The 24,112-nt window shown below is 47.2% G+C and overlaps 2 protein-coding genes across 3 annotated transcripts in view; both read right to left on the bottom strand.

Moving 5' to 3' along the window:
* Nucleotides 1-24,112, bottom strand: part of DAAM1 (dishevelled associated activator of morphogenesis 1) — a 182,468-nt gene that overhangs the window by 23,838 nt on the left and 134,518 nt on the right. The window contains exons 13-17 of one of the 2 annotated variants that reach the window (XM_083732298.1): nucleotides 23,418-23,605; nucleotides 21,103-21,414; nucleotides 20,113-20,220; nucleotides 6,625-6,654; nucleotides 2,655-2,758 (exon numbers count right to left, since the gene is read on the bottom strand). In XM_083732298.1, coding sequence (XP_083588424.1) covers nucleotides 2,655-2,758; nucleotides 6,625-6,654; nucleotides 20,113-20,220; nucleotides 21,103-21,414; nucleotides 23,418-23,605 — 742 coding nt within the window. The remainder of the gene's footprint in view (nucleotides 1-2,654; nucleotides 2,759-6,624; nucleotides 6,655-20,112; nucleotides 20,221-21,102; nucleotides 21,415-23,417; nucleotides 23,606-24,112) is intronic. The other variant, XM_083732299.1, reaches the window with a different exon arrangement.
* Nucleotides 1-24,112, bottom strand: part of JKAMP (JNK1/MAPK8 associated membrane protein) — a 94,959-nt gene that overhangs the window by 53,785 nt on the left and 17,062 nt on the right. The gene's annotated exons all lie outside the window — the stretch shown is intronic.

Raw genomic sequence — 24,112 nt, 5'->3', positions numbered from 1 at the left:
AGCTGTACGCCGGCTCCCTCGGCCAGTAAAGCGAGATGTGTGCCGCAACCCAGAGTCGGTCACGACTGGACCTAATGGTCAGGGGTCCCTTTACCTTTACCTAAGAGATTAAACTTGTGTATTTTATGTGAGAATTACCTCTTATCCTATGTAGTGAAGAATTTTAGCAGACCAGTTAGCAAAAACCCAATTGGGACGGTGGTGTTATTGCATATGTAGCGACTGTTGTTGGATGATGCCATGGCCTTTGGCTAGTATAATAAAGTTTGTGACGATGACTATGCCACTTGTGAGAGCCAGTGTGGTGTAGTGGTTAAGAGCGATGGACTCGTAATCCGGTGAACTGGGTTCGCTTCCCCGCTCCTCCACATGCAGCTGCTGGGTGACCTTGGGCCAGTCACACTTCTCTGAAGTCTCTCAGCCCCACTCACCTCACAGAGTGTTTGTTTTGGGGGAGGAAGGGAAAGGAGAATGTTAGCCACTTTGAGACTCCTTAGGGGAGTGATAAAGCGGGATATCAAATCCAAACTCTTCTCCTTCATGTGCTTTTTGTGTCTGTCCCAAGAGGCAAGGACTGCATTTATAACCACGAAGCTGCAGACCTAACCCCAAAGCACTGGCTATAAAGGTAGGTTACCGGAGCTAAACGAGAATTCATTTGGTAGTTGGGTGGTAGAGTATCTGCTTTATACGCAGAAGCTCCAAATTTCAACTCCTGGCATCTCCAACTACCGTATTTTTTGCCCTATAGGATGCACTTTCCCCCCTCCAAACTGAAGGGGAAATGTGTGTGTGTCCTATGGGGCGAATGCAGGCTTTCGCTGAAGCCTGGAGAGCGAGAGGGTTTGGTGCGCACCAACCCCTCTCGCTCTCCAGGCTTCAGGAAGCTATCCACAAGTTCCCGCTGTGCTTCCTAGGCTTGCGGATAGCAGCCTGCATCCCAAAGCCTGGGGCGCGCTAAGTAGCGCGCCCCAGGCTTTGGGTAGATATCCGCAAGCCTGGGAAGCCCGGCGGATAGCAGCCTGTTCTGGGGCTTCTCCCGCCCCAGCCCTGTGCCTGGGGGGGGGGGATATTCTTTTCCCCTTTATTCCCCCCCGAAAAAACTAGGTGCGCCCTATAGGGCAAAAAATACGGTACTTGGGAAAGACCTCCTGCCTGAATCCCCAGAGAGCTGCTGCCAGCCAGTGTCGACACCATTAAGTTGAAAGGACCGATGGTGTAACTCTGTGTAAGGTATCAAGGCAATTGCAGGAGAGGTACAGATGGAAGTACGTAAGATGAGGCTGTTTCAGGCCAGTGGCCCATCTTGTCCTGCTTCCTGCCCTCAAAGTGGCCGACCAGATGCCATTGGGAAATCTTCGAGCAGGATTCGAACACAGAGCACTTTCCCCACTTGCCAGCAATCAGCAATTCAGGCGATTCAGCTTATCATAAGATAAACTGAAATGATGTACATGCGTGGTTATTATTAGCAATGAGACAGGGAGTGTACATCTGGCATTATTTTCTATAGTTGTACAGTATTGAGTTTGCAGGGATATGTCCTTCAAAGGCATTCTTCTTTCAACAAGATTTTTAAGTGGAGATCTTCATCCAAACTGGTACCTCCATTGGATTTGAATTTATTTTGTGTCTGCTGTTGTTTCAATCTCTCTCTCTCTCGCTCTCTGGGTAGGTTTTTTTAAAAAATGTTTTTATATACGCTAATAGCTCCCCACCTCTCTACTCCACCTACAGACCCCTTGAAAAGAGTTGAGAGTCTTGGGGGACCACTTAATAATTGTTCTGTCCATCATAATGTGCTTTGCTAGACGCTGTATGGCTTTTCATTGCAATTTTGCAGACATGCCACAGACCTCCTGAACGAAGCTCGCAGATGACTGGCTGTCTACAGACTCCAGCTTAGGAACCCCTGATATATGCAATTGCTATACCTGTTTCAAACAGCTCACTGATTGTATTTTTTTTTAAAATAACACTGTAAATCACTTCAGGATGTCTCATGGAAAGAGATCCATAAACAAAATTATTTTTTCAGTGGCATGACCATGATGAATAACAAGCTGCAAACAGCTTTGCAATTACTGCAGTTGCCCTGCAACAGAAAATCATAGCATTCTGGTGTTGGAAGTCCAACCCCTTGAAAAGAAGGAACCTTTTTGTCCAACGTGGGTCTCGAACCCACAGCCCCAAGGTTAAGAGTCTCGGGCTCTACCAACTGAGTTATCTGTACAGAAGCATCCAGCACCTGGGTGAATCAGATGCAATAGTCTTCAACCATTTCAGAGAATAAACTTTAACCCAAACATGCATTTGGGGACTCATTCGTTTTTTAAAAATAATAATAATCTTTTTCTATGGTAGTAGTGCTTCTGCTGCAACCCACCAGCTGAAAACCGGCAGATCAGAGAAAACCTGATTGGATTGCTCCAAAATTTGGAACGAGATTGGTCAAATTTCCCCCTTTGGACTCAAAGGAGCTATTGCACTGTCCATGCGCTAAAACAAATTACTGTTGCGGTTAGTGAGCAATTGCTGTATTGTTTTATGCAATTACGGTTCCAACTACAGGAAACCATTCAGCTGAGATAGTTGCAAGATTCACTCCACCTTAAGGCAGGGAGGTTCCAAAGGGAAAAGAATGGGAGAGGTACCTGGAGAGGAGAATATTGCAGTTCTGAGCTCTCCGCCCATCTATAACCGAAAGCTCCTTGACTTTATGCCGCGAACTGAGGGTGTCGTCCAAAGCATCTTCTTTCTGCAGAGAGCATGAAAAGAATCCATTAATAAGCAGATGCGCACATCGACGTTTCAGAACTTCTGCCGCATGCCAGCATCCCAAACATCAATCAAGAACCTTTACCGCGGCGGATGAGAAAAACCCGGAGCCTGCAACTGAAATACAATCAGCTGTTTCATAAACCGGAATGTTCTTTTGGGAAAAGAAAGGGGGGGGAGCTATTGGTTACAAGTGTATAAATATTTATCCAGATGGAAAGATTTAAGAACCCGCAAGTGTGTGGACAGTGGGGATTATGTAAAGGCTTTCCTCGCGCACACAAATTACGATATTCTATTTGGAACTGTTTGCCTAGCAGCTGGGAAGACTGCAGAGCTCCGTTCAGGAGTTTCAAAGTCCCGTTTCGTTTTTTGAAGGGGTGGCACTGTGGTCTAAATCACTGAGCCTCTTGGGCTTGCCGAACAGAAGGTCGGCGGTTCGAATCCCCGCAATGGGGTGAGCTCCCATTGCTCTGTCCCCGCTTCTGCCAACCTAGCAGTTTGAAAGCATACCAGCGTGAGTAGATAATTAGGTACTACTGCAGTGGGAAGGTAAACAGCGTTTCCGTGCACTCTGGTTTCCGTCACAGTGTTCCTTTGTGCCAAAAGTGGTTTAGTCCTGCTGGCCACAGCAAGCCGTCTATGGACAAATGCCGGCTCCCTTCGCCTGAAAGCAAGATGAGTGCCGCAACCCCATAGTCGCCTTTGACTGAACCTAAGCATCCAGGGGTCATTTACCTTTTACCTTACAGCCCCAGGTCAGTGCCAGAGGTTCAAATCCTTGGCATCGCCAGGGATTGGAAAGATTCCTGCCTGAGATTATGGAGAGATGCTGCCAGCCAGAGTAGACAATACTGGCCTAGGAAGAGCAATATCCCGATTCAATATACAGACGCTTCGTGTTCAAAAGGGAACAATCACATACAAACCTATTTTATACAAAGTCAGAGCACTGGAACCTAAAATAGCACCTCAGCTAACACCAACCAGCTTGGATCCCACAGTCAGCAGGTGAAGTATTGGTGGTTGTGTCATTACTGGGGGCTGCCTACTTGGTGTTGACCCCCCACTTGTCAGAGGGATGGCTCCCCATTTGTGGAATGCCCTGCCTAGTGTGTTCTCCCTGTCTCCCTCCTTATTGACTTTTGGAAGGAATCTAAAAACTGAATTTGATGGCTGGAAAGCACTTTCTGAAATCACTAAGAGAAATATCTATTTATCTATCTTGTTTTTGATGTGCTTGCTGCCCCAGACTCCTCTGGGAGGAAGGGCGGGATATAAACTGAATCATTGCCATCAATAACACTCCTCCTTCTCCTCCAATATAGTCTACTCTGACTGGCAGCAGGGGGTTAGACTAGATGACCCTTAGGGGTCCATTCCAACTCTACAATTCTATGATTCTAGGTCCCTGGGGGTGGTCTTTTCCCAGCCGTACCTGGAGGTCCCAGGGATTAAACCTGGGATTTCTTGCTGCCAAGAATGTGCTCTATTTTCGCGCTTGTCCCAGCAACGGTACCCTACCATAGAAGACTTTGGGGACAGATCTAGAGGACTTAGGGTGGGGAAAGAAGCTTCAGTTCAAAAGACAACCAACAAAACATTGGGCTGCAGGCAGAAACATTCAGGATTTTTCACCCACAGTCCCAAAAGCTGAGCAATGCAAATGTGAGATTGGTTTGGGAAGTACACAAGGGGCTCTCTGAGACATCAGTGGCTCGTTGAAATGACAACACCTGTCTTGAACCTTGGATATTATACCTCGAAATGCGCAAATATGGGAAAATGCCCTGGGATTGCTGCACAAGATGAAGGGAAGTCCAGTAACCTGGCACATAAATACAAACAAGTAACATAAAATAGAGAGAGATTCATTCTACCAACACATATGCACACAATGTCCAGTGCTTGAGTGACCTGCGACCTCTCTGCAACAAGACACAGCACAGGCCGAGTGCGAAACACACATGTAAGGATTAGAGACCAAGGAATAAGTCACTGCTGTTAAGCACAGTCATTTAATTTACTTAAATGCGTTACAGTGGTACCTCAGGTTACATACGCTTCAGGTTACAGGCTCCGCTAACCCAGAAATAGTGCTTCAGGTTAAGAACTTTGCTACAGGATGAGAACAGAAACCGTGCTCCGGCGGCACAGCGGCAGCAGGAGGCCCCATTAGCTAAAGTGGTGCTTCAGGTTAAGAACAGTTTCAGGTTAAGTACAGACCTCTGGAACGAATTAAGTACTTAACCTGAGGTACCACTATATTTGCATGCTAAGTGATGACAAGAATAAGAGGTTTGCTGGAATACAGGAAGCTGTGGGGCAAGAACAGACCTCCGGAACAAATTAAGTACTTAACCAGAGGTACCACTGTATTGTGTTTGATTCTGGAATGCTCCCCAGTAACCCTCGTGCAATTGGTTAAATCTGGTCGCACGGGAGGTATCTTATTACAGTCTCGATTTTGTTTTTTGTGTGTAAGTGACTTGACTGCAATGGCCGCATCTCCATGGACACTGAGGAAGAGACAGTGCTAGATAACTGTGGCTAGATCTACACAGATATTAAAAAACGCTGCGAAAATGCTTTTTTTAAAAAAAGAAGTTGTAAAATATACAGTGCTGCCTCGCTAGACGAAAAGAATTCGTTCCGCGATTCTCTTCGTCTAGCGGTTTTTTCGTCTTGCGAAGCAAGCCCATTGCCAGCTTAGCGGATTAGCGCTACAGCTGTCAAGCGGCTTCCAGTGATCAGCTGTTAAGCGGCTTATCAGCGGAACAGCTGATAAGCGGCTTAGCGGCTTAAGAAAAGGGCGAAAAAAGCGAAAAAAACCCGCGGGGGGATGCAAGATTTTTTTCGTCTTGCGAAGCAACCCCATAGGGGAATTCGTTTTGCGAAGCGCCTCCGAAATGGAAAACCCTTTCGTCTAGCGGGTTTTTCGTCTTGCGAGGCGTTCGTCTTGCGGGGCACCACTGTATATGGAATTTGCCATTAGCTCATCGGCGCCATCTAGTGCCACATTTGTATAATGCACTTAGAGGACACTTAAAACGTTATATTTGCAGCTTTATAGCTGAGTCCCCTCTCTCTCAGAGCAATAGAGGAGAGGCGTGCTAATGTTTCTGTGGGAATGCATGTGACAGAAAGAAGTACGGAAGTCGATATTCTCCCAAAGAAGCAGTAAGAAGAAGTCTGCTGGAAGGAGAAAGTGGAGACCTCTCCGAAGGATCTGCATGGCCCGGCTGGGTCATGAGTGGAAAGAGAGAAAGACACAGTTGTTCGAAAGTTTAAGGAAGAAGCTGTAAACTTCACCTAAGAAAAACTAGACCCGTGCTTCGATAAGCACGTGAATTCAAATACTTTGCATGTATTCTTCGTCAGCTGTATGTTCTGCAAGTAAAAGATTCTGAATGTTTTAACAAGTGTTCGGACATTTAATTTCAAGAAATGAGTCAGTATTGCACATAATTTGGCTTCTGAGCTGCAATTTAACTACTGACCGTGAAGGAAAAGCCCAAATTCAGCTGCGCTGGATCTGCTGAAAAATAGACAGATCCATTCCTCTCCAGCTACTGCTGCTCTGAGACGAGGAAGTTATTTTAACGAATTTAAAATACACCTAAGGCTACATTAACAACCTCCTTGCAAACAGGGTGTAGGTTTTTTTTTTTACTTCAAAGCACCAGAGCCCACCAACCCCACCTAAGCTTCTGTCCCTTTGAAATGAAACCAATAAAATTTGGGAGCCCAGCGTTTTATCGCTCAAGGGACTTCATCGGAACTCAGTCGTTCAACGGAAGGTGGAGGTTTTTTGGGGGGGCAGGGGGGGCCCAGAAGCACACTTACCTGTCTGGAGTTATTGTTCACAAAGAAGTCCTACAGCCAGAGCAGAAGCATGGGATAGGCGGGAAAAAAGCGAGCAGTTCAGTGGTCACAGCAAAAAATAAAGAAACAAAAGGAACAACCACAAAACAAGAGAGAAGAGTCAACAGTACAGCTGGGAAAGGGTATATTTCTATAATTCAGTGGTGCTCTTCTTCACCCCCTTCTTCTCAACCCCCCCCCCCTTTGCAAAACGAAACAAGAAGCCAACAAGCCCCCACAGCTCTCTGGATAGACCAGCTGCAGTCCCGATAATGCAGACCTGGAGACATGGCAAAGTAAACGGAGATTAGCAGAAGGGGTGCACCAAATCAGACAGGCATGCAGAGGCAGAGACAGGCAACAGGCAAGGCAAGGCAAGGCTGCTTGTTAGGAAGACGCCGTTTCATTTCGCCGCTCATGCATATTTGCGCCAACGCAGGGCGGAGAATGGACCCCGCACATGAAAGTGAACAGGCAATTATTCCATCCCCCGGGGGCTTGTCAACGCCAAGAGAGATGGCCCAAGGTGGCTGCGGATTCATTATTTCATGGTGTTCGCGCTGGATGCTGGGTTGGTTCTTATGCTACAGGGCAGGGAGGTTGCTGCTGCCTGCAGCGATACGAGAACAGCGAGCATCACGTAGAAGCACCATGGAAGTAGCACACAGCCATCATGGCCAGTGGCCACATCTGCCTAATCCCCTGCAAAAGCTGTCGTAAAAGTTGGCAGCTGCCACCGCTTCAAAAGGCAACCGACTCCATCGCGTAGCTACGTGCTGGAACCACCATGTGAGACCCTTAGGCAACCTGCCATGGTCCCCCCTCTGACGCCCCAAGGGGACTCCATGGTACATCTCACTTCAGGCGGAGCCTGCCAAGACTGCAAGCCGCATCCAATTTTGCCGTGGCCTGAATGAGAGTGGCTCCCAGAATCCCCTGCTCCTGTGTCCCTGAGGATTCTGAGAGGAGGAGCACGCTCTCCTTTGGTGCAGAGCGCAGGGGGACCAGAGTTGACACACATCACAGATCACCTGGCCCCCTTTTTGCTTGGCTAGCAACGCCCCCCGCCCTGTGGCCAGACGGGAGGTTTGCCATCTTTAGGAAGCGCTCTGCATTCTCCTCAGTGACCTGGAGCCCGTTGACTAGAGCCAGGTCACGAGGTTGGTATGGGAAAGGAAGCAGCAGAGGTTTTCAGAATGCAGGCAATGGTTAAGGCACGAACACTGCCCTCTCACTGCGCTTTCAGAGTATTTGAAAGGAAAGGAAACTGTTAAGTACAGAGTTGAATAGGATCCAAAATGCAGCAGTCTGACTGGTCCTAGAACAATAGGATTCAGAATGCAGCAGTCTGATTGGTCCTAGAACAATAGGATTCAGAATGCAGCAGTCTGATTGGTCCTAGAACAATAGGATCCAGAATGCAGCAGTCTGATTGGTCCTGGAACAATAGGATCCAGAATGCAACAGTCTGATTGGTCCTAGAACAATAGGATCCAGAATGCAGCAGTCTGACAGGAGCCACCCAATCCAGCTCCAGGTGGAAGGGAATCCGCAATCTGATTGGCCTGCAGGAGAATCCCAGAAATAGCCAATCACGTGGGGCCCCTTGTGTAAATAATGTATATAAGGCAGACACTCTGGGGGAACTTCCATTCCTCCTCACCACTATGGGCTGAATAAAGAGCATGAAATCCACTCTCGACTCCAAGTATATTTCAGAAACGGGCCAGCTAGAGAAGATTAATCCTTGGCGGCCCTAATCTTTTGTACATTTGGTTTTCAATCTGGCAGATAAACCAAGGTCTTGCTGACCTTGACGGCTCTGGATGGATGAGTATGGAGGCCAGATGAGCAGTTTCTCTGGTCCACTAGATACGAAAGCTGCTCACAGCTCACAAACATGATATGCCCACTTGCGCTGGCACCTGAATCTGGGGTGCACCTGAATTGCGGGCAGCGCAGGACATTTTCCTATCCAAGGCAGAAAACTCATATGGCTCTGTCCGCTTTCACTGGGCATGATCCCACCAGGAAGTCCTCTTGTGCAAGTCCCACTGAAACAAACAGGAGCTGCATAAATGCACCTCTGTCCAAGCCAAATTCTGCAGCATCCCAGAAGAGCTGGCTCTTAGGAATGAGCTGCCATCTTATATTTTCTCTGTGTATGGGTTTGGCAGGTCTCCAACCCCCCCCCCCCCCAATGCTGAACTTTGCTGAGATATGCCAACATTTCCAAGGTTAGGTAAATATCCTTTACAGAACTGGGACGGAACAGAATGTTAGTTATTGTTAAGCCCATTATACGAGATTATAGGAGGGTAAACGAGTTTGGGTTACAAAGAGTTATTCAAACCACCAAAGTAAGTTTGGATTTTGTCCCAATACCCAGGGGATTACTTTAACAACTTGTGCGGCTGAGTAATCACTGCAGGAAAACAAAACCGTGGATGGGTTTCTATTACAAGTTTACACAGCATCTCCATATTTAGAGAGGCCTGTTTTCAGTATCAGAGAACCACCATGCAGACGTTATCTGTGTGATGATTAAGATAATAAAATAGATTTTGGGGGGATCGGGCCACTGGGCCCTTCAGGTCCAGCATCTTATTATTGCAGGGGCCACCGAGATGTCTCAAACAGAAGTCTGCCAAGCTTCCCACCGTCTCCCACGCTCTGAGTCTCAGCTTGCAAACCCTTGGAACCAGGGACCCATTTCTTAGCAAACTATACTATCGTAAGCGGAAAGTGGCCTTTAATTGCGCCATTAGCTTGAAATGCCACAGAAGATGGATGCTAGCCCTCGTCCCATTTCTCATTAGCGGATGGTTCGGGGGCAAAACACTTTGCATCCATCCAACTGCGCTGGGATCCTGGAGGGAGAAGAAAAAGGAAGGCACTCTTCGGGAATGGTGGGTCAAAGCACGGCAGAAGAACGCTGCAAGCGCTACAGAAAATGACTCATAAATTCAGTTCCACCGAGATGGCTCTATGCACACAGCTCTGCAGCCGGCAGCTTTATTGCTTTTGCAGTGTCAGAAGAGAGGATCTTCAAATATATGCATTGTGCAGAGCGGCAGCCTAAGGAAAGTGAGATGCACTTGGCATCATTCAGCCCGTAAAAACCAAAAAAACCAAACCACCTTGTAATAACCAAGGAGAAATGTACATATTTTTCGCTCTATAACACGCACCTGACCATAACACGCACATCGTTTTTAGAGGAGGAAAACAAGGGAAAAAACATTCTGAATGAAACAGTGGATGTATCATTTTTGTGCTTCATGCTGTGGCCACAGACATGTGATCTGATGGTGAATTTGGGCTGACCCAATGCCAAAATCCTGAGAATTCCTGTGGATCCATGGTTTGTAACCACGTTTTTGCACCATTGCAGCCCCAGGCAACAGTGGGTGCGTGATTTTTGGGGGGCAGGCTGTAGCCATGGACATGCTATGTGCTCTGATGGTGAATTTGGGCTGACCCAATGCAAAGACCCTGAGGATCCATGTGGATCCATGGTTTGTAACCACGTTTTTGCACCATTGCAGCCCCAGGCAACAGTGGGTATGTGATTGGGGGGGGGCAGGCTGTAGCCATGGACATGCTATGTGATCTGATGGTGAATTTGGGGTGACCCAATGCCAAAATCCTGAGAATTCCTGTGGATCCATGGTTTGTAACCACGTTTTTGCACCATTGCAGCCCCAGGCAACAGTGAGTGCGTGATTTTTGGGGGGCAGGCTGTAGCCATGGACATGCTATGTGCTCTGATGGTGAATTTGGGCTGACCCAATGCAAAGATCCTGAGGATCCATGTGGATCCATGGTTTGTAACCACGTTTTTGCACCATTGCAGCCCCAGGCAACAGTGGGTATGTGATTTGGGGGGGGGCAGGCTGTAGCCATGGACATGCTATGTGATCTGATGGTGAATTTGGGGTGACCCAATGCCAAAATCCTGAGAATTCCTGTGGATCCATGGTTTGTAACCACGTTTTTGCACCATTGCAGCCCCAGGCAACAGTGGGTGCGTGATTTTTGGGGGGCAGGCTGTAGCCATGGACATGCTATGTGCTCTGATGGTGAATTTGGGCTGACCCAATGCAAAGATCCTGAGGATCCATGTGGATCCATGGTTTGTAACCACGTTTTTGCACCATTGCAGCCCCAGGCAACAGTGGGTATGTGATTTGGGGGGGGGGCAGGCTGTAGCCATGGACATGCTATGTGATCTGATGGTGAATTTGGGGTGACCCAATGCCAAAATCCTGAGAATTCCTGTGGATCCATGCTTTTTAACCACATTTTTGCACCATTGCAGCCCCAGGCAACAGTGGGTACGTGATTTTGGGGGGGCAGGCTGTAGCCATGGACATGCTATGTGATCTGATGGTGAATTTGGGGTGACCCAATGCCAAAATCCTGAGAATTCCTGTGGATCCATGCTTTTTAACCACATTTTTGCACCATTGCAGCCCCAGGCAACAGTGGGTGCGTGATTTTGGGGGGGCAGGCTGTAGCCATGGACATGCTATGTGATCTGATGGTGAATTTGGGGTGACCCAATGCAAGGATCCTGAGGATCCATGCTTTGTAACCACATTTTAAGTGGGGAGCGAAGGAAAAACAAAGAAGGGACATTAGAGGGGTGTGCAGAGAAGCAGCTGGCTAAGAATGCAGGAGAGGGATTTAACGGGAGGGAGGAAAGAAAGGCAAAAGTTTTCCCCCACCCAAGCCAGCCATCTCTCTCTCTCTCTCTCTCTCTCTCTCTCTCTCTCTCCCTCCCTCCCCCTCTCTCTCTCCCTCCACCCTCTCTCTCTCCCTTCCCCCCTCTCTCTCCCTCTCCCCCAGCAGCACCGGAGCTTGCCTGGAGGGGAGGGGCTTTCCCTGCTCTTTGTTCCGTTTCAGCAAACACAGCAACGAAACAGAGGAGGGTGGGTAGTAAGACCCTGAGGCAGAATGCAGGAAAGCAGCCGCTTCCTCTTTTCAGGTTTTGCTTCTCCGTGCAGCGTGCAGCGCCGCGATTTGATTTTTGCATGATTTTTCGGCTCCAGGGACCACACATTCGCTCTATAACACGCACAGACATTTCCCCTTCCTTTTTAGAAGAAAAAATCTGCGTGTTATAGAAGGAAAAATACGGTATATGTTACTGATTCCCTCTGCCCCCGTTTTCAGGCTACGTTGGGTTGCCAATAATTGTGCTGAAACAGAATTGTTGCTCTTTTAATATTGTACCTTCCCAAACAACTGCTATTTGCTGCGCTTGCTTTTTAGTACCACGTTTTTCTGGGGGAGGAAGAGATTGTGGCAAGGCAGTTCAGCAGTGAGGAACTTGTGCCCACCCCAGGATGGTATTCAGTTCCCATCAGCTTCAGCTCCCATCAGCCCCAGCCTACTTGGGAGCTGATGGGAGATAAGAGGACAAAAGAACCTGGAAGGCCACAGGTTCATTTCATATACACTGCAGGGCCTTTTCCGGGGTGGCCCCTACCGTCAGGGAATCCACCTGCTTTAGTGCGGCTTAAGACATTAAAAGCAGCACAAATGACTTCTTCTCTGCTTCAAGGGTGAGGTTCCAAAGAGGGGCAAGAACAGATGCCCTCTCAGTACAAGGGCAGAATGCAAACAATGACTCAGAAAAGGGAGCATGTCTGAAAGTGGCCCTTATCCCAGGGCTTCCAGATTTGCCATGCAGCTCATGTTTAATCGGCTGACGGCCAGTGTTGTTTCTTATGGTTTCCTTTTTTTCCTTTCGTTTCACTTGCGTTGCTTAATTGTGATTCCCCCCCTTCCCCCAAGGATCACTATGAACACAAAGTTAAGCAACAGCAGAGAAAATGCTTCAGTTTGGATGGATCGTGACCACACACAGTATACGTGGTGTTGGTGAATTGTGAGAGAAATGGACGCATTTCAGCTATGGCGTCATTGAAATCGTGAATGTTTTATTGGTCTAATGCTGCTCTGCTGTGTTTTAATATTATTGCCATCCCTTAGAACGGGTGCTGTTAAAGGTAAAGGGACCCCTGACCATTAGGTCCATTCGTGACCGACTCTGGGGTTGCGGCGCTCATCTCGCTTTATTGGCCGAGGGAGCCGGCGTACAGCTTCTGGGTCATGTGGCCAGCATGACTAAGCTGCTTCTGGCGAACCACAGCAGTGCATGGAAACGCCTTTTACCTTCCCGCCGGAGCAGTACCTATTTATCTACTTGCACTCTGACGTGCTTTCGAACTGCTAGGTTGGCAGGAGCAGGGACCGAGCAACGGGAGCTCACCCCGTCGCGGGGATTCGAACCGCCAACCTTCTGATCAGCAAGTCCTAGGCTCTGTGGTTTAACCCCCAGCTTACATAAATGAAGAACATTATAAGTTCTGATAAGAACAGTTTAACGGAATCACATGGCTGAGGCTTACTGTTTTTGTTTTGATAAGGTATTTTGTGGATTTTTATTTTCATTTTATTCTGTGAACTTGTGAACTGACCTGCGACCTGCAGGTACAGGGCGGTATATAAATTAAATGAGTAAATAATAATAATAATAATAATAATAATAATAATAATAATAATTTTAAAAATCCCTAATGATGCACAGCCAGGAATGTTAATGCCTTTCAAATTCAAAAGCTATATGGAAGAGGCTGCTCTTTCATTCCCTCTTGCTATGAGGACAGATTTTTGTGGACAGAAAGTGGCTCAGGGCCAAACCTCCCTGCCCCTCTCTAGCCCTGTAAATAAGCAAGCATGGATGTATTTGTTATTACAAGTGCAATAGCCCCTTTCTGATGTTCATGGCAATCTTCCCTATGCAAATATTTACAAATTCAGGGGGGAAAGGACTTGATTCACCCCCGTTCTGGCTCAGGCGCAAAGGCAAAATGAGACCCACCCCAAACTGATTTGCAGGGGGCAGGTCGCCTAGCAGAAGTGCCTAAGCAAAGGGCCCCATTCATTGATTTAAAAGATCTATATCCTTCCTCCCGGATATGATCTTTACGAAGACCACTGGCAAAACATAAATATAAAAATAAAAATATATACTACAAAGTAATAAGGATAAAAGTGTGCACCCAATCACCGAGACCATTCCGTTATAACTATCCAACCTCCCAAAATTTCAACACCTCTCGCGATGGTTTCCATTTTAACAGCACAAATTCTACAAAGACCTTCCATGCTTCCTCAAAATCATTTCTCCTGCATATTCCCCGTCTTACCTTACTAGCACGTTAATTTATCATTCATAGCTATATCCCACACCCATCCCCAACAAAGCACTAAAAATCCTCTACTCAGAGGAAGCTGCCTTGTCACACTTTGGCGCTGTTTCTGAGTCCACTAATACCGCACATTTGCATTCCTCCTCTTTGCCAGAATTCTTAGATTACCAGGAGAATAAAGAGAGCCTAGTTATACGTCTACGGATCCACCTAGATTTGGATGTCAAGGTGTTGGTGCCAAATATTTTGACTGCAGAGGAAAGGGAAAGCACTTTTCTTAAAGGTTGCTTTCTGTTGCAGTAGTCGGTGAGTCATTAGGAGCTGAAACACACTCTCCTCTCCGCCCCGCCCCACCTGGGTGTATGTGTGCTTAAATCATGACAATGTGCTATAAATATTTCAAGTCGAAATTATTGGGGGAATTTAAGCAATCAAAGCAACCCAGGGCATTAGAATTCAGCTCAGGGACTGGAATGCCGCCAGAGTCCACTGGAAGTAAGAGCTTCTTGAACAATAAAACTGAGCTGCGTAAAAGCACAGCAGGAGGAAGGGGTGGGATGCTTCAGACATGATCAAGGGAAGTCAAAGAACTGATCTGTTCTGCCTTGATCGGACCACACCTGGAGTCCTGTGTCCAGTTCTGGGCACCACAATTTAAGAAGGATATTGACAAGCTGGAAGGTGTGCAGAGGAGGGCGACCAAAATGATCAAGAGGATGGAAACCAAGCTATGTGAGGAACAGTTGAAGGATCTAGGTATGTTTAGCCTGGATAAGAGGAGACTTGAGATATGACAGCCACCTTCAAATATCACATAGAACAGTGATGGCCAAACTTGCCCCTCCAGCTGTTTTGGGACTACAATTCCCATCATCCCTGACCACTGGTCCTGTTAGCTAGGGATGATGGGAGTTGTAGTCTAAAAACAGCTGGAGGGCATGGTTTGGCCATCACTGACATAGAAGATGGAGCAACCTTGTTTTCTTTTGCGCTAGAGGCTAGGACTCGAACCAATGGCTTCAAGTTACAAAAAAAAAAGGAGATTCCATCAGGAAAAACTTTCTGACAGTAAGAGCTGTCTGACAGTAGAACAATCTCACTTGGAAGGTGGTGGACTTTTCTTCCTTGGAGGTTTTTAAGCAGAGGTTGGATGGACATGTGTCATGGATGCTTTAGTGGAGATTCCTGCATTGCAGGGGGTTGGACTAGATGACCCTCAGGGTCCCTTCCAACTCCAAAATTTTACAATCCTAGGACCAGTATCCCCCTATCCTTCTGGTGTCTGTAGGCAATATGGGACAGCAGGGGTTATTTTGTACCCCATTAGATTAATACTGAGGGTGGGGGGAGAACCCCAATCATAAATATCAACAGATTCTGTGGGGCGAGGGTTTTTGTTCTTTGCTCAAGGTGATTTTCATTTGCAGAATGAAAACTGGTAATGGCAAGAAGAAGAAGAGGAGGAGCTAGGATTTGATATCCTGCTTCATCACTACCCAAAAAAGTCTTAAGCAGCTAACATTCTCTTTTCCCTTCCTCCCCCACAAGAAACACTCTGTGAGGTGAGTGGGGCTGAGAGACTTCAGAGAAGTGTGACTGGCCCAAGCTCACCCAGCAGCTGCATGTGGAGGAGTGGGGAGGCGAACCCGGTTCACCAGATTACGAGTCTACCGCTCTTAACCACTACACCACACTGGCTGAAATTTGGGGACAGGAGACAATAAATTAGGAGACCCATATTGCACACCTGCTTCTGTGCTAAATATATTTCAACACACCTTCTTGGAAGCTACCAAGTATAAAGGCAACCTTGTACCTGCACTTTACTTTTTGCCAAGCGCTCCTAAACGGCTTCATACCTGTAACCATTTCTCCACCTCCCAAGCATCAAGACCCACCTCCCTCAACCTGGTGCCTTTGAACTACAGCCCCCATCATGCCCAGACCCAGAACCTCCCAAGATCCCCTGGTTGGTGCAGGCTGATCAAGAGCGATGAAGACTGAAAGTTGCTCTTTTGGACTTCAGTGCTTGGTAACTCTTGACATCTGATCTTGCTCCTAAGAAGGTGGGTCATCCTTCCCTAGATTAGCATCAGGAAGAGATTAAACTTGCACCTTCTAAAGAGCTTACTGGTTGACGCTGCTTCTTCCCTGAAACGGTGTCTGAGTCCTCAACCTTCAGAGCGCCAAAGGATTACTCCACCAGACTAGAAAAAGCTGATTATTCTTCACATAAGCACCAGCTCCTCCTCTATACTCTGCTGTCGTTTACTTACACACAGAGACACACTTCCTTATCTATGCTTCAGATTCAAGGAATGAAACCAGGGAACCAGGCAGAGGGCCTTCTCGGTAGTGGCGCCTGCCCTGTGGAACGCCCTCCCACCAGATGTCAAAGAGAAAAATAACTACCAAACTTTTAGAAGACATCTAAAGAATCCCTGTTTAGGGAAGTTTTTTAATGTTTAATAGGTTATTGTAATTTAGTGTTTTGTTGGAAGCCGCCCAGAGTGGCTGGGGGGACCCAGCCAGATGGGCGGGGTATAAATAATAAATTATTATTATTATTATTATTATTATTATTATTATTATTATTAACCCTCTCTTCAAAACTGGGCTGGAGAGCCTGTGGCCCTTGAGATACTGCTGGACTACAACTCCCATCATCCCCAGAGCCTTTGGACATACTGGCTGCAAAGGCTCATGGGAGCTGCAGTCCAGCAACACCCGGAGGTCCACGAATGCCCCACCTCGGATTTAAAAGAAATCCAAACCAACAGTTTGTGCACATGGATTCCTAAACAAGAAAACAAAACAAGCAAGCAGGTAGCAAACTAGTATAGAGCGCAAGTCAACCTGCAAATGCAAACCCGAAAGAAAATCTATACAGCTTTCTGTAGCGTGCTGCGGATATTTTGCCTAATTTTTAAAGCATTTGTGTGTGCTTATATGGCAGGCGGATGCACACAACTCTTTTCTTTTTTTTTAGGTGAGTGTTTTGACTGCACAGGAAAAGCACAGGCGCAACGCCGCTTGTGTTATTGGGTTGGTCCCTGTAAACGTGGCCGCTTGAGGTCCAGTTCAGACTTCACGTGAGAAGTCAGCACTGTGACGTATCAAATGGAGACACCAGTTTGCAAACACTGCGTTGGGAGAGGCACGCAGAAAAGGTTCTCTAAGGAGCTTTGATCTTTCGCAGCTCCCTGTCGCAGCACCCTCCTGTGTTTACAAGCTGGCGACAACGGTATACGCAGAGACCTATTTGTGACGCAAAGTGTGCATTGCCCAGGTGTGTCCTTAAGGAGAATATAAATAGCCTTCTGCACAGCTATTAGGATTAGTCTTCAATAGGAAAAAGAAGAAGTGCTCTTCCCTGTGGCTGCCTGAGGATGTGAGAGAAGAGCCCCGGGGACAGTTGCTGGGGACACTTGCATTGGGGAAAAAGAAAGAATTTCCTTGTCAGAAGAAGTGTACGGAAGAAGAAGCGTTTGGATTTGATATCCCGCTTTATCACTACCCGAAGGAGTCTCAAAGCGGCTAACAATCTCCTTTCCCTTCCTCCCCCACAACAAACACTCTGTGAGGTGAGTGAGGCTGAGAGACTTCAGAGAAGTGTGACTAGCCCAAGATCACCCAGCAGCTGCATGTGGAGGAGCAGGGAAGCGAACCCGGTTCACCAGATTACGAGACTACCGCTCTTAACCACTACACCACACTGGCTCTCTTCCCACATGGCAGCTTCCATACCTATTTCACTTGATGCATTGACACAAAATACATGCTTGCACAATTGCCACATCTACACAAGACTGTGTGTGTGTGTGGTTTGGTCCTTTATATGTAGCAAAATGTGCGAGAGGGTGCATTTGGAAATGTGGATTTCACGAACTGTGTCTGTGTGATATATACACGCAGAGCAGGAGAGGGGGCTTAGATGCCTACAACTGCGAAATTTGGTGACTGTGGGCAGGTTGAGATGGCAGAGGAGTCTCTGCTCATTCTTGACTTCCTGCTTTAACCAGCAACTACTTTGAAGAATGATTCTTGGGTGCAGAGCTGTTTGACAATGGAAGGTCTCCCATGAGAGGTGCTGGACTCTCCTTCTTTGGAGCTTTCTAAGCAGAGGTTGGATGGCCATCTGTCATGGATACTTGTTCCAAGTACAATTCAAAGTGTTGGTGCTGACCTTTAAAGCCCTAAATGGCCTCGGTCCAGTATACCTGAAGGAGCGTCTCCACCCCCATCATTCAGCCCGGACACTGAGGTCCAGCTCTGAGGTCCAGTTCCCTCATTGCAAGAAGTGAGTTTACAGGGAACCAGGCAGAGGGCCTTCTCGGTAGTGGCACCAGCCCTGTGGAACGCCCTCCCACCAGATGCCAACTACCAGACTTTTAGAAGACATCTGAAGGCAGCCCTGTTTAGGGAAGCTTTTAATGTTTAACAGACTATTGTATTTTAATATTTTGTTGGAAGCCAAGTGGCAGGGGAAACCCAGCCAGATGGGCAGGGTTTAAATAAGAAACTACTATTATTATTAATTAATTTTATTATTATTATTATTATTATTATTATTATTATTATTATTATTATTATCTGAGATTCCTGCATTGCAGGGGGTTAGGCTAGATGACCCTTGGGTCCCTTCAAACCCGTAAAATTCTACAATATTAAAAAGTGGTAGGCCAGGATAACGTCATGTATTTCTGTAACGAAAAGGGCATTGTGCTTCAGCTCGCCGCCTTTGTTTCTACTACCAATACTGTGTAATAATCGCTATTTAAGAAACAATTAAGAAGAGCTTGTTCTCAAGTGGCCAACCTGATGACTATGGGAAGCCAAGCAGGACTTGGGGGCAACAGACCCCTCTCCTGTGGTTTCCAGCAAGTGGAATCCAGAACCATACCTCTTTTCTGACAGAGGGGGCAGTTATCTCCCGCTTCGACTACTGCAATGCGCTCTACGTGGGGCTACCTTTAAAGGTGACTCGGAAACTGCAATTAATCCAGAATGCGGCAGCTAGACTGATGACTGGGAGCGGCCGCTGAGACCACATAACACCGGTCCTGAAAGATCTTCATTGGCTCCCAGTATGTTTCTGAGCAGAATTCAAAGTGTTGGTGCTGACCTTTAAAGCCCTAAACGGCCTCGGTCCAGTATACCTGAAGGAGAGTCTCCACCCCCATCGTTCAGCCTGGACACTGAGATCCAGCACCGAGGGCCTTCTGGCAGTTCCCTCACTGCGAGAAGTGAGGTTACAGGGAACCAGGCAGAGGGCCTTCTCGGTAGTGGCACCCGCCCTGTGGAACGCCCTCCCTTCAGATGTCAAGGAAATAAGCAGCTATCTTATTTTTAAAAGACATCTGAAGGCAGCCCTGTTTAGGGAAGTTTTTAATATTTAATGCTGTATTGTTTTTAACACTCAATTAGGAGCTGCCCAGAGCGGCTGGGGAAACTCAGCCATATGGGCAGAGTATAAATAATAAATTATATTATATATATATATTCTATTATAACTTAGTCATTGTGGCTAGTATCAACTGAATAGTCTCGTCCTCCATGCCTTTGCCTAATCCTCTTTTAAAGCCACCCAAAATGGTGGCCATCACTACTTCCTGAAGCAAGTTCCACAGTTTATCTATGCACCGTGTGAAGAAATGCTTTCTTTTATCTGCCGTGAATCTTCCAACATTCACCTTCTACGCTTGGGCCCAGGGTTCTCCTCTTTCTCTACACGAGACATAATTTCAGACAACTCTATCAAATCTCTTCTTGTTTTCCTTTTCTACAAAGCAGAACACCCCAATCAGGTTACTTTGCGAACAGTTCAGAGAAATTACCAACGGCAAAGAGAATAAAGTTGTCATTCAGATACGCAACTGAAAATGTATTCTCGAAATTGGGGGTGCGCGGGATGATTCCCATGCAGTTAAATCTGTGGTTAGTTTTTAGCCATTCCCAGCAATGTTGTTACTCGTCACTTGAGCACAGCATGCATTGCCTCTCAAAATGTTGTCACACGGCACAAACTTCTCCCAAGACCTCCCCTGTCAGGCTAAGCGCCAACCATCAAAATCACCAACACGGACATGCCCAGATGTGTTCAGTTGACAGGACGAATTAAAATGGTGTTACACAAGTAAATGAAGGATGGTAAAAATAAAAGCCAAAATGTTGCATTCCAATGATTGATCACCCGACGGAGGCGGTTTCGGACAATCTTACAAAACACACGTTGACAGTACTCTACCTGCTGCCTTTGGTAGGCGGAGAACGTCCTCTCAAGGTCTTCGAGATCTAGCACCTTGAACACCTTTGCATCATCAATGCTGGCCCATACGGTGCCTTCCAGCTTGTTCTGGGAAGAAGGGAAGAGGATGGGGTAAGCACCACTTATCCCATACAAGCCGCCATCTTGTAAACTGAAACCATACGCTATAAACTTATGGACTATGCAGATGTGGCAAAACTTACCGGAAGAATAAGAAATCAAGATAACAAACTTTTATAAAAGAAGGGAAATGGTCTATTGCATATTTACGGACAAACTGTAAACAGATAAAAACACTGGCAGGATTATTGTAATAACCTGCAGCTACATAAGAGTAAATATTTAAAGAAGATAAATCAATGAGTAAGTTAAGCTAATTTGGATATGCAGAAGATGTTAAAAATAAATTTAAGGAACGGCAGAAAGAGGGGGAAGGATGCCAAGTTTTAAAATGTCAAAATGATGGTAAAATCAATGAAATGTATATATCTGAAAAGTATAAATATATTTTTTTTCTTAAAGAAACCATATGCTATGGGAACAGAGTCTCTTGTCAAGGTCACCTTTGCCTTAGCACACAAATTTGGGTGGATTTGCCAGAGGGATAAAATGTCAAGTGATATCTCTCTCTCTCTCTCTCTCTCTCTCTCTCTCTCTCTCTCTCCAGAATAGTCCATTTAGTCCAGAATTCTGCTTCAAGCAGAAGACAGCAGGATGCCACAGGGAAGATGGCGGCCCCAAAGCCCAACTAGTCCAGCACCCTATTCTCACAATGGCTGCCAAGATCCCTGTGGGAAGCCTTCAAGATGGACCACAGCTTCCACCAGCCCCAACCAACACGCCTGTGCTTGGCTAGGGCCGACTGAACCACCTGGAGGCCACCAGCCAAACTACAACTTGACGATGGCCACAGAGGAGGACCACAGAGCCAGAAGCATTGATTCACACATCATGGAAGAGGCTCCTTACCTCAGGCAGCTTGGACCAGTTGAAGGACTTGAGAGCGTTTGTGGGCTGCGGGATGTTTTTCCTCTTGAGCCCTGATCCCAAGGGTGCTCCCGGGGCTGGGGTGAGGCCGCCAAGCGGAGGTGGCCCTGGTGGAGGAGGTGGTCCACCGGGAGGCGGTGGTGGAGGAGGCGGTGGGGGGAGGACCCCGCCAGGAGGTGGTGGTGGCGGCGGAGGGACCGGGAGAAGAGAACCTATGGAAGCTGTTGGTAAGGGGCCCCCAGGAGCACCTGGTGGCAGAGGGGGCCCCCCTGGGACAGGAGCGCATATTGCTCTCTGGAAGAAAAAGAGGGGAGAGAGAACATACGGTCACTGCAAGGAACTTGAAAAACATACTGTCATATCTCGGGTTACAAACGCTTCCCATTGCATTTTTTTGGGTTACACACCCGCCGAAACCTGGAAGTACCAGAATGGGTTACTTCTGGGTTTCGCGCATGCACAGAAGCGCTAAATTGCATTTTGTGCATGCGCAGAAGCGCTGAATCGCAACCCGAGCGTGCGACCCGAGTGTCCACTGTATAAGGAAGTTAGATGGCATTCAGCCTACCAGTGATGGATCCAAAAGACAAATCGCCACGGAAATTGAAAATGAGGAAGAGAAGCAAGGTTTGACGTAGAGAAAGTGAGGAATCTCCACCTTGCATTTGGGATGTGGGGGATAGCAGCAACAGGGAAAGGAAAGCGGGGAAGAGGTTCCTCAAGCCCAAGGGTGAAGAAGCTATGGTTCTCTAGATGTTGCTGCATTACAACTCCCATCATCCTTGATCATGCCAGGAGGAGCTGATGGGAGTTGACAATCCTACAGAATCTGGAAGGCACTGTGTTGGCTACCCCTGCCCTAGCTTAGCTCCTTCCCCCATAATGTCTGATTTATCCCAAAATTGCAAGGAGTGCAGAAAACTAGGTTAGAAAATCATGCTGGGGCTGTCCAGGATGCTGTGAGAAAACTCTTCTGTTTTAACAGAGGACATCTCCGGTGCCTTCCCTTCACCACTGGATAACTTTAGCTTCTCTGTCCATATGGAGCATGGCTCCTGGGATTGATGGCACAGCACCCAGAGGCAAACTTGGGCCCCAGAACCTTGGCTGACTGCTGGTGTGAGCCTGTCCTCATTGAAGTCAAGAGGCAAGGATCCATGCTATACGAAGTCTCCTTCACCACTGGGATCCCATAGCAAAATAATACACTGCTCCACAATCAGTTGATATTCCTGAAATATACTGGATGCCCAGTGACACCAAAGAATTACCACCTTCTCCTTCACAGAAGTGTTCAACTTTGGGCCACTAGTTGTTGTTGGACTACAATTCCCATCATCCCCAGGCAGATTAACCAATGCTAAGGGTTGGCGAGAGTTGTCAACATCTGAGGACTCAAGGTTGAAGAACATTGCAAAGCTTAGAGCAGCTTATATTGTGCTCTTTGTTGACTCTCATCAAAATCCACCCATGCTTATCTTCAGCAACTCTACAGAACTGGGTGATCCCAGACTATTCAAGGTAGTGCCGCCATCTTAAATTCTCCTCTGAGAGAGCAAGATCTTAGCTGGAGTCTCACTCAGGCAAAGATACGAGCACCTGACTTTCGCCTCTTTCTCCTCTCAGTGACGAGAAAGGTATTTGACCTGTCTGTATCAAGTTCTGCAGCTGAACCTTTTCTTTCATAAAACCAGTCTTATAGGTTCAGGGGGTCAGTCTAGATAATGTCCACAGGTGGTCCTGTATCTGTGAGGTTAGCATTTACAAGAGGAAACATGCTAAACCAGTCAAACCAGTTTCTTTGTTAAGGTAATGTCCGTAGCCGCTCAGCTAAGTACCTACCCACCACCGACATCTTAAAAGAGTGAGCTCTGTTGCCATAGAGACAAGTGGGCGGGTCTCTTCCCGCCTCACCTGGCTAGATACCAGGACATCCTAGGATGGGGAACAATAGGTGAAGGGATCTGTGCATCTATGAGTTGGGCTGATGCTGGAGACACAGAGGCTTGTAATGCTCTGTCCTGGACCCAAATTTCCCTGGAAACCTAACGGGGAGGCAAGATCTGCTGGCGTGTTAATGCAGTGAACCCCTCCCTCCTACTCTCAGATTGTTTATATGGGTAAATGAAACCATATACCCTAAAGACACCACAGTCTCCATTGACCTTCATTCCAAGAAAACTGAACCCAGGGGAAACATGGGAACCTCTGGAGTGTCTTGCTGCTCGGAAACTGGGATTGTGTGCGACACTAGCTCATGGCAAGATCTGGCCCAATCCCACGTTAGACGGCCTCACCCTGCTCAGTTCGTGGATCTGCGCCGTGAGGTCTGCCACTTGCTGCTTGACTTGTTTATGCTCCGACAGTTCTTTTTCCAGCTTCTCCTTCATCTTATTCAAGGTCTGCATCATCTCCTCCTTCTCCTGGGTCTTGACGTCACATTCCCGCTCTTTCTTTTCCAGCTTCTGCTGGAGCTCATGATGTTCTTTGTGATAAGAAAAAGGGAGGGGAGATTAAGCTGTTTGAAAGGCCAGTATTGTCAACACTGGCTGGCAGCAGCTCTCCAGAGCTTCAGAGAGGGGGCATTCCTAGCCACCTTCTGCAATCCAGAGCTGATGTTCTGCCACTAAGCCACATCCCCTCTTCAAGCTCTTGCTGCTCCTGCTCCTGATTCTTTGAATTTGCTCCTTTCTTGATAAAGATTACCTCAGGAAGTTGTGAACTCTAGTTCCTCCCACCCACATAAAGCCCACGGCTCCCTCCGAGAAATGCTCAAGGAAGGTGAAACTGTTTGTCTGTGTAGCAGATGTCTGGATTACGGCCAAAGGGAATAAACTTGTGTCAACTAACCAATTGCCTCCAACTCCACACTAGAGAGGTTCTAACTTCCGTGCTCCTCAACCCCAATGTTTATAGACCACCCCCACACGACCCTCAAAGCTCAGGCTTACTACTTAACCTGTTCTAACTCCTGTCCACACGGCTAGGAGGA

The sequence above is a fragment of the Podarcis gaigeae genome (assembly GCF_964106915.1).
Source record: "Podarcis gaigeae genome assembly, chromosome: 1".
NCBI classification, from domain to species: domain Eukaryota; kingdom Metazoa; phylum Chordata; class Lepidosauria; order Squamata; family Lacertidae; genus Podarcis; species Podarcis gaigeae.
The sequence above is the reverse complement of the archived record's forward strand: the minus strand, read 5'-3'. Positions and strand labels throughout refer to the sequence as shown.